Source organism: Musa acuminata, chromosome BXJ2-4, assembly GCF_036884655.1.
Source record: "Musa acuminata AAA Group cultivar baxijiao chromosome BXJ2-4, Cavendish_Baxijiao_AAA, whole genome shotgun sequence".
Classification (NCBI taxonomy): domain Eukaryota; kingdom Viridiplantae; phylum Streptophyta; class Magnoliopsida; order Zingiberales; family Musaceae; genus Musa; species Musa acuminata.
The window spans coordinates 30,476,932-30,492,330 of NC_088341.1; the positions used below are offsets into that span (position 1 = coordinate 30,476,932).

Sequence of the window (15,399 nt, forward strand, 5' to 3'; positions counted from 1 at the left end):
CTTCTTCGGTCAATTGCCTTCTAGAAGTCCCGGGCTTTATATATGTGCGTGTGTGTGTAGGGGGTGGGGGTATAATTAGTTCTCGTAAAGGTTTCAAAAAATAACTGACATAATTTTAAGATGAGTGTAAATTGATCGACTTCCACTAAACAAATCTAAACTTTTATAGAATTATTAGAGTATGATTTAAAGATGATTAATTTATTTTTTTAAATATTTTTATGATAACTAATTATCAAAAATTAAGATTGAGTGTAAATTAGTTTAATTTCAAATATAAGTGTCAACTTTCAATCAAAGAATTTAAACTTTCACAAAAATACTATTACATAATTCTAAGATATTTTAATCTTTGAAGGGTTTTATGATAATTAATTATCAAAATTAAATATTTTTTAATATGTTCTATAATTATAACTTTATTCAATTTCAAATATAACTTGGTCAACTTCTACTAAACTAACCTAAATTTTCATGACATTATTGTGACATGATTCTAAGATGTTCGGTATCTATTTTTTTTTAATATAATAATTAATTATCAAATTTTGAGGAGATAGTAGAAAATGAGGGGAAGGAGGTGAAAATTAAGAAGGTAAAAATGAAGGAGGAGGAGAGTGAGGAGGGGAGGTGGAAGAGCAGAAGGAGGCGTGGGGAGTCGGAGGAAAGGCATTAGAGGAGGAGGTATAGGTAGGAGAGGAAGAGGAGGAGGTATAGGTAGAAGAGGATGAGCATAAGATAGAGGAGATATGAGATGTGGTAAAGGAGACTTTACCACATCCAAAAAAAGTCATATGGTAAAGAAGTCTTAAATATTTAAGATTTTATATGGATCTTTTGTCGTCATTAAATAAAAAAAAATCATATGTTTAATAAATGTAAAATATTTAAAATTTTATTTTAAATTTTCTATTAATTTTTTTTAATATCTTTCTCCACTTGTCGTAGTATCACTAATATTAATTATTTCATCTCTTCTATCAATTATATCTATAGGTCTCCTAAGTATATATCTATATCATCTTAAATAATTCTCTCATTTGATCATATATCAGAGTGATGATATCTAATTGTTCACGAATAATTTTTTTCAATCTTTCTTAGTAATTCCAATAGTCTCATCTATACAACATGAATTTTTTTTTTGTATGTTATTCCTTAATTGCCTAATATTCAGATTCATAAAGTATTGTTAGTCTCACAATTATCTTATAAAATTTTCTCTTGATATCAAAGATATTCGATGATCACAAAAAAATCTTGATGTCTTTTGCTATTTTAACTATCATGTTTTTACTTCATAAATAATATCTTTGATCTTTCTATCTTATTGAATAATTAATTTTCGATATTTAAAGCTTTTACTTAAAGAAATAATTAATTCTTAATATTGAGTAATCAATTCTTGATATTTCTATTATGTCCATCCAACTTAATTATATTTTTGTTGTCTATATCTAATACGACTAAAATTATATCTCATATATTCAGTTTTAATCATACTTAATATAAAACTTTTAGCTTCTAAAAAATAACTCAGGTTTACAATTAATTTCATCAAGCTTTCATCAACTAATATAATATCATTAACAAATAATATATATCGGGAAGATTTATCTAATAAATAACTAATAAATTTATTCATTATCAATATAAAAATATAAAAAACTTAATGTATATATTTGATGTAATCTTATGCTAATAGAAAATTTACTAGACACACTTTCTATAATTTAAATATTAATATCTAAATTACCATATATATTCTTAATAAACATCAATATTATTAGTGGATACATATTTAGTTTCTAAAACTCATAATCTCTAGGAACTTTATTATAGGTTTTCTCTAAATCAATAAAGATCATATATAAATCTATCATTATATATATATATATATATATATTTGTTTATTAAATATCTTAATAATAAAAACTTTTATGATTGATCTTGATAGTATAAAATCAAAATAATTTTTAAAGATATTTATTTCAAATATTATCATACTTTTTAAAAGTTTCATAATATAATTCATGATCTTAGTTATAATTATATATGTCAATCGATCTATTTTTATAAATAAGTATATGATTATTAAATCTATAATTATTATCTATTATTACTATAAATAATTTATAAAAAAAATTATCTGTCTTTCTTAATTTTATTTTCATTAACAAATATTCCTTAAATACATGTAAAAAAGCCAATAAAGAAGGCTTTTCCGGTAAATTGCTCTATCTCTTTATACACTCGTCTGGCCACTGACGTTCTACCTTCACAGAGAAAGTGAGAGCCGATAGCCGATGTTCGTCGCCTCCTTCACTCGCAGCCCCATCCCCCTCTGCTCCACCACCTCCTCTTCCTCTGTGGTTGCTGCAAGTCGCCTCTCTCGCCTCCGCGGCCGCCCTTGCGCCCATTCCCGCCCCCTTCTCGGCCCCGTCGACCGCTCGTCCAAGGCCTCCGCCCTCTCTGACAGCCTCAAGATTCTGGAATGGGACAAGCTCTGCGACGCTGTCGCTTCCTACGCCGGCACGGCCCTCGGCCGAGACGCCACCAAGGTCTCCCTCATCCGCCTCTTCATCATCATCGTCATCATCTGCCCTTAATCTTTGTTTCTTGGTCCGCTTCCGGTTGTTGGATACGGGGGTTCTTTTCTTTGTTTCTTAGTTCTCCTTTGGTTCTTGGATGATTCTATGGTATCCTTGGTTCACCTTTCGTTCTTGGATGATTCTGTGGTATCGGTTGGCCTTCGGTTCTTCGGTTCTTCGGTTCTTCGGTTCTTCGGTTCTTTGATGGGGTGCTGAGGTGCTTTTCTTTGTTGTTTGTTCTCCGTTGGTTCTTGGATGATGCCACGGTACCTGTTTCGTCCAACGGTTCTTGGAAGATTCGTCGGTAGACGCTGGGTACTTTTTTTGTGATTTCTTTCGTCCTTGGTTATTGGATGATTCCATGATAGATAGGGTGCTGAGGCTCTTTACTTAGGTTCTTGGTTCACCTTGGGTTCTGGATGATGTTTTGGTAGGCAGGCACAGCTTTCGTCCGTTGATGTATGCTTCGACGAAAGCAGGAGGCTCTTGGAGGAGACCGCCGCTGCTGTTGAGCTGATTAAGTATGGAGCTGGACTGGATTTCACCAGAGTAAATACAGTTTTGGTAAGAATCTCTTGTTGTTTAAGCATTAGGTGTTTCGGGAGTTTGGGATGAGTTTGTCTATCAATGATGACAAGGAAGTAGGCTTGCTGCATTTTTAACACACCCATTTTTTTTCTCTTGGAATTAATAATTTAATATGTGCTCCCAGTTTGTCTAGGTAGTGAATAAAGACCATTATATCATGGAACTGAGAATCATACTTGAGGCTACTCTGCTTTGCCAAATGCAAGTTAATATTCCAACTGAAACATGTTCAAACTTTATAGTACTTCCAGTGAAAGAAAATTAACAGCATTTTTTTTAGGATTGTAGCATTTAATGTATGCTTTAGAGTTCTGAATCTACTTTCTACAATTGAAAGAGAATAATTATTCTGTCAATAGTGTGTTTACTAACTTGTGTTTCTCTAATACTTTGTGGTTATCTTTCCATTGTCTTTCTTCCTTCGTATGTAAGTATTCATATTGAGATCAGAATAGGATCCATATTGCTCTTAAACTCGCTATGGCCACTAGAGCTTTGGGGCTTCTCATCTCTTTCTCAATCGTACCTTTCTATGGTGTTTTATCTTCCACGAGCAGTCTTATGTGCACTATTTTTTGAATTGATTGTTCTGGCCTTTTAAAGCAAATTTTGTCACAATCTAGTCTGCTAGGCCCACTTTAAAATTTAAATTGGCATAACAATCCATCAGTGTGTTCAACACAAGACTACATGCGATTCTGTAAACCTCCAAATTTGGACTTTAATGATAGCTTACTGTATATAAAAACAAACTCACAAAGCAAATGAAAATGCAAGCAAACTCACCATAGTTGTTCACTCAGATACCACTATGGTTATGTGTACTCGCATCCATGTTTGGAGCATTCAATTTTGTTAATTAAAAAAAAAAAAAATCAAGGTCATATGGTATCTCATATGCCTATCGTTAGTGTATCCATTTTACTGATTAGCTGGATTAGTAGTTGTGGTAAATTAATTCTTGTTGTTGGATTGCTCTTGAAAGGTAAAATCAGCTATTACTCGTGTCTCTAGAGGTTCTCTATTAGATGGAGTTGAAGCAGTGGCTGTTGTTGGGCTTATACAGATAGCTGAGACTTTGCAAAATTCTTTAAAAGCAGCACTGAAAGAAGATGCAGAGTGGTACAACCGTTTTATGCCTCTTACCCAAATGGTAAACTGTAATCTATGAGTATTTTCCAGCAATATGGTTATTCTTGTGCTTTTGCCAAGCCCTTCATTGTAACACTATCTTCTGATTAACTTGTAGTTGTTGGATGCTGTTGTCAGCCAGTCATTTGTCAAGACTGCACAGCTAATGATAGACGAAGATGGCTCAGTTAAAGATAGTGCGGTCCGTTTACTTACACCATTTGTTCTAATTTTTGCATTGTTTGTGTTTGGACTATTTAGAACATAGCAAATATGTTCCATTGTGTATTAACCTAATTACTAGTTTACATGTAGACATACAATATATTATTATATATCATAACTTTTTGTTTTTTATTTTAGGTATATGTGGTATCCATATAAATAAATCATCTTGACAATATGAGATTATTGATTTTTTTGTTTTTTTGGATATCTAGCTGAACTAAAGATGACAAGGTTAGGATTGAAAGTTATTGGAGTTTGGAGATATATAAATTCACTTTAGGATAGAGATAGAGCTGTTTGGAGATTTTTTTTTGCTGTCTAGTTGAACTGCTTGAATCAGATAATTGGAAAATGGATAATGAATGTATTGTTGGGCTAGCATTCTTTCATAGTATTAAAAATTAACCATTATAAATGTTTGTTTTGAAAGCATGATTTCAGATAAGTTAGATGATGTATTATCACATTTTATATTAAAATAACTAATAGGTCATGAAGCATGTTTATAATTTTAATTACTTGCCTGATTCTCTTAAACCTGATGTAGTTGCACATGGCTGGAATCAAATTGAAAAGGATGCATAAGAAAAATTCAAGTTTAAGTTCTTTAAGTTATTTTTCACCTCATTAAGACATTCACAAGTTGGACTGTGGTACAAAAACTTGGGATCGAGCCTCTGACATGTTGTGCAAATAGGGTTATGGTGAGTGTAAAATGTGGACAAATACTTTACCAGTTGAATCATTTGGTTGTTGAATAGAAGATTGGATTGGGTATTCAATATTAAATCTTATTACTTGAGTACTCCTTCAACCCTTTGTTTGTGTTTTTTTTATTCTCTACAATTGTTGGTGAACATTCTTGCTCCAATATGTCAATTCAACTCGAGCAATACCATAATTAATTCAATTCTCAAGAAATTACAAACTTGTGTTTCTTCTTTCATCATCTTTGTCTTTCTCTTTACTATTGTATCTCTTTTCCTAGCATTAAATCCTTGTCTTTTCATATTGATAATGGATGAATTTAGTAGTCATTTATAGAATTGACCCTCCCTAGTGTATATTATTTGTTGATGATATTGTCTTAGTTGATATGAGTCTAAATGAAATTAATTATAAACTTGAGTTTGTGGAGATAATCCTTATAAACTAAAGATTTTAGATTATTAAAACTAAATATATAACATGCAATATTAGTAATACTAGAAATAGATCAATCAATTCAAAGTTTATGAGATGCAATCTTAGTAATAAATGGAGGTTATAGTTAAGTTTGATGGGTAAAAGGTTCAAAAGCTTCAATACTTGGATCAATTATTCAACAAGATAGAGTGATTAATAAAGATATTATTTATAAAGTAAAAACATGATAGTTAAAACGAGGAGGGCGTGTCGAGAGTCTTGTCTAATCGTAAGATATTTTTGAAATTAAAAGAAAAAAATTATGACAATTGTCAAACCAGTAATGTTTTATGGATGTGAGTGTTGGATATTGAAGGAACAACATATACAAAAAATTTATGTTACTAAAATGAGAATATTAAGACGAGAATTTTGAGATGGATTTGGAGTTACTAGGAAAAATAAAAAAATAAATACAATTAAGTATCACTTTGACTAAATATAAAATGAGAGAGAATTATTTAACATGCTATGGATATGTGCTGGTATGAGGAGAATTATAGTGAGGAAAACAGGGGAAGACCTAAAAGGTTCTTAATAGTAACTATAAATAAAATTTAAATACTCTTAATTTAACTAAATATTTGACTTTTTAATGATCCATGTAGCTGCCTCAATTAGTTTGTACTTATGTCTTTGATGTTGTTGTATCTCCTTTCTTAGCATTTTAGCTTTAATCGAACCCGTTCCACAGTATTGAAAAAATTTCCATTTTGCTATTGATTCTATTCTTATCTCTTTATCTCCATCTCTTTTCTGCCTGTTCACCTAATGTTGCATTTGAGGATTCAATGGTAGAGCTGAAGATGGCCACTTAAGTTAGAGGAGTGGTACTTAGACATGGTGAATGAGGAGAAGGTAGTTGCATGTATCTTATTGGGGCATAGGCAACTGATAATAGATATCTCAGTCATGAACTAAGTAGTAGGCTAACTACTCAAAAGACAAATCCATTCATGTAAGGTAGAGACAAATCCATTCATGTAAGGTAGCAGTCTCTACACTATAATATCTCACACTTTTGTTCCAATTTTGAGACGAATGGGTTTTTTTTTTTTTTTTTCTTCCATTATCTTCTTTTGAAATCTTTAATTCGTAGTAGAATCTGTTAGTTCTCACTTTTCCCATATGTTTTTTTACATATATTGGATGTTCTATTGATCCGAGGTTGAACTGAGTGGTAGAAAAAATAGGCTCAAGCTTATTCGTCTCCCCTAACAGAAACTATAATTCAACATAAGATGGCACAAGTGAAGGTGTAACATGAGGATTTTGTTAATGAAAATCTGGGCTGCGCCTCTGAGGTAGCAATTGCTTCTGGATTAGAAGTATTAAATTGGTAGAATTTTTCACTTGCCAAACATTATTAAGCTGTTAAGTGTTCAAATAAAAGAAAATAATTTAATTCAGATAAATTGGGACCTGAATTACTCTGGTGGAGGAGTGGATTAAAATAGTACCATCATCTACGTTTCTAACCTAGACAATCTAGTTAGTTTGCTAGGTTAGAATTTAAATAACAAAGAGGGCTGAAGTTAGTAAGCTAGCTTAGATTACACATGGAGATGGACATCTCTCTGGTTTATTGGAGTTACTTATACTTTTATAGAGCTCAATAGAATGCAAAAGATCCATATAACAGATCCCAAGTAATTGGAACATCACAGCTAGCTGTTGTTGTTGTTGTTGTTGTTGCTACTACTGTTCTCATATCATTAATGATAAGAACAATGCATTTTGAGGTGTAAAGGGGCTGAGAAGAAATGTTGTTGTTTTGAATAAGGATTTCCATTCGTAACCTTGCTTATAATTAGCTTTGCTGCTCATTTTCAATTAAATCCAATGCAAAAGATATGACAATCTCTTATTCTATTAACCTCCTTACTTACGGTTTTTGAATCATTTGCTACATGTACAATCTAGTTTTCTGCAATCTTGTGGCCACCATAGCTCTATTGCTTGTTGCTAATTTTGATTTTCTTTATTATTAACAACTGCATAGCCTTTGCATTTGCTAACTTTTAATGAATATTATGTTGTTGTTCTTTTAGAGTTCGGAACTTAGAAGGTCCCGTGATCAAGTTCGGGTCCTTGAACAAAAGGTACAACATTCTATATTTCTTTAGGAAGAACTTCACATCATGATTATTTGATCTGTTCAGATTGTCCTATACTTGTTGTGTTTTAATGAGTATGTATCTTCCAAAACCAATGTCCTTATGTGTCCTGCATTTAACAACAAATTTCACTTCGAAGTTCTCGTTCCCAAGTGTTACAGTTTGTCATGGAATCTTTTTGTCATGTGCATGCAAGCTTCAAAAAACGCTTCAATTTATTGTTAGAATCAAGGTTCGTAATATCGTACCGTACCGGTATTTCGATCTGGGCTCGGTACTAGTACGGTACGGTGTATTGAGCGGTACATCTAGGTGCACCGAGCACAGTGCATTGCTACAGTGCACTGATGCACTGTACTGCTGATATAACAGTGCATTGCAACAGTACTGTACTGTTACAGTGCTACAGTGCATTGTAACAGTGCATTGTACTGCTATAGTGCACTGCTACAGTGATACAGTCGGACCGGTACCAGGCGGTCAGCGTACCGCTGGCCTATCGGACCGGTACGTACCGCCCATACCGGGCGGTACGATTCGGTATGGCAGACCTTGATTAGAACCGTAAGCATCATAAACTCAAATCCGCCCTCTTATCTTTTCTTTGATTAGGGCTCGAACATTTTTCGCTACCTTCTGCTGGAGAATAGGATGGGATGGGGCAACAAAATATCCAATCTAATGCTTATTCTATCACTTATGTTTTAGAATTTGCTTTCTGCCTAATGTTCTCTTGGCGACACCTCACCCATCTATGTTTTTGGCACATGCACATTAGACTTCTATTTCAATTTAATTTTGTGTTGTTTTATTACATCGTTTTATCTCATCTTGGTAAAGTTTGTATTATTAGTTCAACTTTTTGATTACAAAAGCTCATTGGTGGACTCTTTGCCGATCTTGGTTGAAAAAATTGTGTTACTACCTGAACATCACATTTATGCTTACTAGGTCTGTAACTTATTGGAGCTTGATCATGCATAGCCTTGTTGAAGTTTGGCTTAAAATTAATTGAGCCCCAGGTTTTGGTCAACCTTTACCCATTGCACAATTTGTCGAGTCTAAATGAGCCTTAGGCAAGAGCCTAAGTCAAGTCTATATTTGGTGGCCTGATAGATGATAACCTTTAGTTTACCAAAGGTTAATTCAAGCTAAAGCTGAGGTTTTCTGTAGGCTCAACTTGGAATTACACTTGGGCTTGGTTTTACAAAATAATCAAAATCCATCCCAAACTAAATCAAGCCATGAACTAAGACAATCTTGAGCTACTTGTGAGCAGCTTGGTTCTGAGCAGGAAACATTAAGCTATTCTTCCTTGTAATGGTCTTTTAGGATCTTGCTCATTTTCTTTTGCCCTCTTTGGAATCAGATTTTGATTTCTTTTTCTTTTACTATTTGTGTGCTTGGAGGTCTTTTTGTTATTTTCAACCTTGGGTTCATGCTTCCGATTTCACGTCCTATCTGAAGCAAAATGAACTTCTGAAATTTTTTTAAGCTGTTTGTTTGATGACTAAGCAACACAACATAAATATTACATGGATTTAATTTAGTTCATTGGAATCTGTTTTCTTAGCTTTGCCATTTTTGTGGGCAATCAATACCTTCTATTTAGATTGACGACATGATTTGTACAATCTCTTTTTAATGGATTATATATCATGTTGATGGTGTCCTATAATCTATTACACCCTTTGCATAATTGGTACCAACCATTAAGTACCAAACCACTTAAGCAGTGGATAGCTCACAAAATGACAATCTTTGGTTTTGACTACTAAATTTTAGCGTTTTAAATTACAAGATGCAAACATAAAATTTTTTGGCCTAGTTTGTTCTAGTTAAAGCTATGATTTTGGTAACATAGCTTTGTCAATTACTGATACATGTAAGGTTTGAAAGGCCATACCAGTGATTTAAAAAGCGCTAGGCGCCAAGGTCCACAAACGCCCGAGGCGCTAGGCGCTCGCCCAGGCGCTCGCTCGAGCGAAGCGAGGCGCTAAATTATAAAAATATATAATATAATTATAAAAATATATAATATAATTATTTAAAATTATCTAAATTATAAAAATATAATATAATTATAACAATAATTTCAAATAAATAAAAATTAACAACATTAAAATCAAAATAATATATTGTTAATCTATTAATAGAAAATTAATCATTTCAAAATTCAAATAAACTTTATATTAAGAGTATACTGAGCCTGATGGAGAAACGAGGAAGCAGCGGCGAGCGGCGGCAGCAGCAGCAGCGGCGGCAGCGGCAGCGGGAAAGGGAAAGGGAGCGGAAGGCGCGAGCAGCGGGAGGCCTCGAGGGAGGCGCGAGCAGCGGGAAGGCTCGCGGGAGGGCTCGCAGGAGGCGAGAGGGCTCGCGGGAGGCGCGAGCAGCGGGAGGGCTCGCGGGAGGCGTGAGCAGCGGGAGGGCTCGCAGGAGGCGCGAGCAGCGGGAAGGCTCGCGGGAGACGCGAGCAGCGCGAGGGCTCACGGGAGGCGCGAGCAGCGGGAGGGCTCGCAGGAGGCGCGAGCATCGAGAGGGCTCGCGGGAGGCGCGAGCAGCGACAGCGGCGAGCAGCGGCAGCGAGCGACGAGATCGCGATCGGGATCGGGATCGGGATCGAGAGCGGCAGCAGGTTAGTGTTGGGTTAGTGTTGGGTTAGGGTTAGGGTTAGGGTTGGGGTTATATCGGTTTAGTTGGTTCGATTGAACCAACTAACAACCGAACCAGGACCGAACCTGACCTAAAATTCTGGTTCGGTCGCCTTGGTTTACCCAGGCGCTCGCCCGAAGCGCCCAGCGCCTGGGCTCGGGCGAGCGCCCAGGCGGCGCCTGTTTAAAGCGCGCCGCTTGGGACATTAGCGAGGCGCTCGGGCCTCGCCTCGCCTCGCCCGAGAGCCTAGGCGAGCGCCCGAGCGCCTTTTGCAATCACTGGGCCATACCAAGTTAACACAGGTCATTTGTCACTCTAGCTTCTCAATTTTGGCCTTTTCTTTTTTTTAGTTGGCGTGCAGCATGCCTGCCATGCCAAGCCATATTGTGGTCAGTAACATACCAAATTTTCTGCCCTTTCCATTTCTTCCCTCCTCTTCTTTCTTTCGGCTGAGTTGTGTCACACAAGGTGTACAGTACATTGAAAAATATTGGTAAAAGTTCAAATAATTAATCACATAAACAAGAATTAACAATGTATTACCAGAATTGACAAATGGGAGAACAACATGCTCCCTTGCATATTTACTCTGTTTTCTATTTTACTGTACATTATTAAATTGGCTGTTTCTTTCAGTAAATTTATGCTTCAGCAGTATACTGCAGATATGTATATTAGTTGCTTTGTGGTTTTTCTTTAGATTTTTCTCTGCCAAATTGGACTCTTTCTGAATTCTGAGCACTTTATAACCTCTATGTACCAGTGAGACATGTTGTCAATGTGTTAAATGTTCCTGGGCTGTAGCATGCAATGACTTTCCACATCATAGAGTTAAATGTGAGAATTTGCAGATTGCCACCAAATTAATCTTAATGTCACTATTTCTTTTGTTAATAATCATTTTTATTTCAGCAGTATTATGCCCTTGATGAGTATTCATGCTACCTTATTAGGTTTATCTATTCTTTCCACCTCTTCATTCTGTTCTATTTTGTTGTACTTCAAACATAAAATCTTTTCTTCAAGAGCATCTATTAATTTCATCTGTTATTAAGTCTGCATACGACATATTGCTCAGTGATCTTTCCTCTTACTCTTTCTTAAGAATTCATTCTCTTTTTTGCTTCTAGATTAAACATAAAGATTAGACACATTATTTCAGGTTATAATTCTGGACTTTCACATCTAAGAATGAAAATGGTACTCTTGTGGCTAGTTGTCATGATGTTATTCCAGAAAAGCTATCATGTTTGGGATGCGAAATGGCTTTCGAGTGGCTGAAAATAATAATTTTGTCTTGGGTGAAATCCTGATTGTTTGGGATAGATTGTGCACTTTCTAAGCATGAAAAATTTTGTAAAGAAGACGTGTGACATTATGCTTGACCTGTGGATATAAGTGGGTAGCTTGGTAGTAACAAAATGAGAATTACTTGAATCTTCAGAATAAATTATGGTAAACATTATTCGGTGAAGCTCAATAAAATAGAGAAATGACTAAGAGGTAATAATTTTATGTTTGAGGAGGTGCCTAATCTACTATGCTGCTTCATTTAGTGTTACCGTCAACCAAGCTCCCGTAACTGTGTCACTAATGTGGTAATGTTGCTAAAAGTGTGAATGATGTTGTTGTAGCCTTGTAGGTACATTTTCTAAATTTTATAAATTTAGTTTGTAGGTGAGCTCTACTGATGTTGTTATTTCTAATTGTGTTGCAGTTATACCAGCTTATGGACAAGTTAATTAGACAGGAAAAGAATGAAACTTCCACTTTGGTAAGGCTAGAGTTTGACATCTCATCTGTTGAAACTTAATTTGACGAAGCAATGGGCACTTATTTTATTGGCTTCAGGAGATGTGTATTGTTAATGGGAGGTGCTGCATCAAGGTAATGACTGATAGATCAACAATATTTGATGGGCTGCTATTGTCCAGGTGTGTGGATGGTACACATACTTTATGTTGTTAAGTGTTGTATGCTTGTTTGAAATATTATGAGAATTTTACATGTTAGACCTTAAATTTATCTAAATTGGTGTACATCTTTTGTAACCGCATGTCATTTTATCCATGTTAAGATAACTAGAAATTTCTATGAGTATTTTGTTTTAATTGTTAACCCACTGGAATTAATTTGGTTATATAATTTTTTTCCAGGATTTTAATTGTTCTTCTCAGTTTTTTTCTAGCAGTGACGGATTAGCCAGAACCATCCAATTCTATTCTAATTTCACTGTGTTGATCCATGCTGAGGTGCATCTGGTAAGCTTGAACACTGGGATATGGATTGTGGGCCCGAACAAATTGTACTCAGTAACATATCATTCGATATGTTGTTATAAATTGGATTCTCTGAGAAAAAGGACTATACCATACATTAATAAACACTAAATGATGATCAAATTTCCATCCCTTGCTTTATGAAGGCCTTGATGGATGGAAAAATCATGAGGAATATTTTAAAGACCCTAGCAGTGTTCATAAACAAGAAACAAATATTTTAAAGAAATATTAAAGATCGATAGCTATCCATAGCAAGGATTGCTATCTCGTACCAACCATGTGTACCAGTCCATAGTTGGACCGGACCAATCGCTACATGCTAGTCGATATTGGTGTACCAGCACATATACACCAGTCTGTACCTGAATTTCAAGAAAATAGCTGAAGGATCAACCAAAATTGAAAAACTCATTTTGAGTTTTTCTCCTATTTTATTGGTATATAAATTCAAATTAAATAAAAATAAAGTATATATGAGCTATAAATTAATAGAAATTCCAAGCTATAAGGATCAATAATAGAAATTCTTATCTTTTCGGATTCACCGGTGGAGAATTCTATGGCACAGTCCTCTGTTGAATAAGGTTGTTTCCATGGATTGAAGTGTCCCCTCACCTCTTAAATCATGCAAGAAGTCGAAACATGGTCAATCTAAACTCTTTATGCTAAAATACCTCTGATTATGACTTAACTAGTAATTAATCCGTAAATGATTTACCTATAATCATTAGGCTAATTACATGAAATCATGAAAAAACATGTATACATTAGGTGAATAATTTCCTTTTGAACACAACTTCTACCCAATGTTGGATGCCCAGCATCTTTGATCTAAATCAACCTCCACTAATCGCAATTTGAAATCAAAAGAGTCTAAGAAGTGAGATTGAAACTGATAAAGAGAGAAATGAGAGTGACTGAGTGAGAGAGGGGGAGAGGAAGCAACCAAAAGGGGGTTAACCCCTAAAAGTGGACCAATGATTAAATTTGGGTCAAACTTGACTGATGGCAGATGGAGCCGGTGGAAATTGGACAGTTACCGACGGGTGCCCGTCAAAATTGAACCCCTCACCTTCTTCGACTTGCTTTCTGCTTCAATGAGATTTGTCATTGGAAACTCAAGGTGGTGGCATAATGTGCAATAACTACAAAGCCCTAGTTGGGACCACAATATTGGATATAATAGTTTTAATTAGGTTATGTTCTGCATCAGCTCTAAATGATTTTTATGCTGATAGGTATGATTGAGCCCAGTATGAAGTGAAATGCTTCAAGAACTATGAAACCAAGCTGGTTTGACCATTGAAACAACTACCTAGTTTGGTACTGAGGACCTCTTCTTTAGGGGTTGGCAATGTGCATGGTGTATCTGGATAATAAATCCTTTTTTTCAGCTTTCAATTTTTTCATTGAACACTGATCTCAAATTAGTATCATATTTTTTATGATTTTTTTTTGTAGTTATAATTTATAATTTTCTTTATTTTATAATAATTTGCTTATTTGTCTGTGCAAGTAACATGATATTTTTGTTTGTGTATGTTTCTGGTTTCTTCTTTGTTGTATATTATGCACTTTAGTGGTTCAAGGGCTGGAAGTATACTAGAGCCAATTGCTGCTGTGCCACTGAATGATGAGTTGCAACGAGCTAGAGCTTTAGTGATTAAGGCTGAGGAAGAGGTGCTATCAAAATTAGCTGATAAGGTTTGAAGCAGCTTACTGAATGGTTCTATTTTTTCAAGTTACTTAAATTGATTGGTGCTTCTCTTGCTTTCTGCAGATGCTAGCAGAAATTGATGACATCCAGAATTTGCTGCAAATAATAATAAGGCTGGATGTTGTAGGTTTCATGAAACTTTTCTCCATCTCTCCTGTTGAATTCTAGTAAAAATGTAGCAAGTCTTATATTCTTGATCCTAGTACTACTACAATGCGTTTGCATATTTAAAATTTAAATGCATAAGATATGACATGCACTTCTTTGCATCATTGATTGACAATTTTGCAACCTGCTAAATTTTGGTAATAAAACATGCCAATACAAATTTTTTGTTTCATAGTTTCAAGGGTAATATTCTCGCTGATAACATCACTATAGATCAATGTTGTCAATTTTATGTATGCTCGGATCAGGTGTACCATGTGCAGATATACTGGTATATATCAAGTTTCGGAAAAATCATCAGACAAGGCTGAAGAAATAAATAAGAACTGCTACCACACTGTACCAAGAAGTATAGGTCTTGTATCGGACAGTACAGACCCTGTACCGTGTGCTGATATGGGTACACTGTTCGACAAATATTGCCCATGCTATACCTATTGATATTGCAAACCTTGATATAGGTGCATCTTAAATATGTCTTATTGAGCAACATAGATCCTGTGTCAGAGAGACCTGTGGTAAGCATGCCATCTGGTTTGCCCTAGTCCATGTCCATGTATCGGTATACTGTCGGACTGATAAATATCGCCCATACCGTACTGGATGATATTGCAAACCTTGATATAGATGCATCTTAAAGATGTCTTACTTTATTTATTGGCATGTTTTTTGTCCATAGTTCTTGTTTGATTATCAAGGGAAGTCCTTTTTGGTGATTTATATAGCACATAGATCTCTTT

General features: G+C 35.0%; 1 protein-coding gene across 6 annotated transcripts in view; it reads left to right on the forward strand.

Moving 5' to 3' along the window:
• Nucleotides 1-2,255: 2,255 nt before the first annotated feature.
• Nucleotides 2,256-15,399, forward strand: part of LOC135610258 (uncharacterized) — a 50,135-nt gene continuing 36,991 nt past the window's right edge. For 4 of the 6 annotated variants that reach the window (XM_065104549.1, XM_065104543.1, XM_065104547.1 and 1 more), the window contains exons 1-9: nucleotides 2,256-2,561; nucleotides 3,030-3,155; nucleotides 4,165-4,332; nucleotides 4,429-4,512; nucleotides 7,775-7,825; nucleotides 12,210-12,266; nucleotides 12,344-12,426; nucleotides 14,355-14,478; nucleotides 14,555-14,614. In XM_065104549.1, coding sequence (XP_064960621.1) covers nucleotides 2,307-2,561; nucleotides 3,030-3,155; nucleotides 4,165-4,332; nucleotides 4,429-4,512; nucleotides 7,775-7,825; nucleotides 12,210-12,266; nucleotides 12,344-12,426; nucleotides 14,355-14,478; nucleotides 14,555-14,614 — 1,008 coding nt within the window. In that variant the 5' untranslated portion in view covers nucleotides 2,256-2,306. The remainder of the gene's footprint in view (nucleotides 2,562-3,029; nucleotides 3,156-4,164; nucleotides 4,333-4,428; nucleotides 4,513-7,774; nucleotides 7,826-12,209; nucleotides 12,267-12,343; nucleotides 12,427-14,354; nucleotides 14,479-14,554; nucleotides 14,615-15,399) is intronic. The other 2 variants (XM_065104546.1, XM_065104545.1) reach the window with 2 other exon arrangements.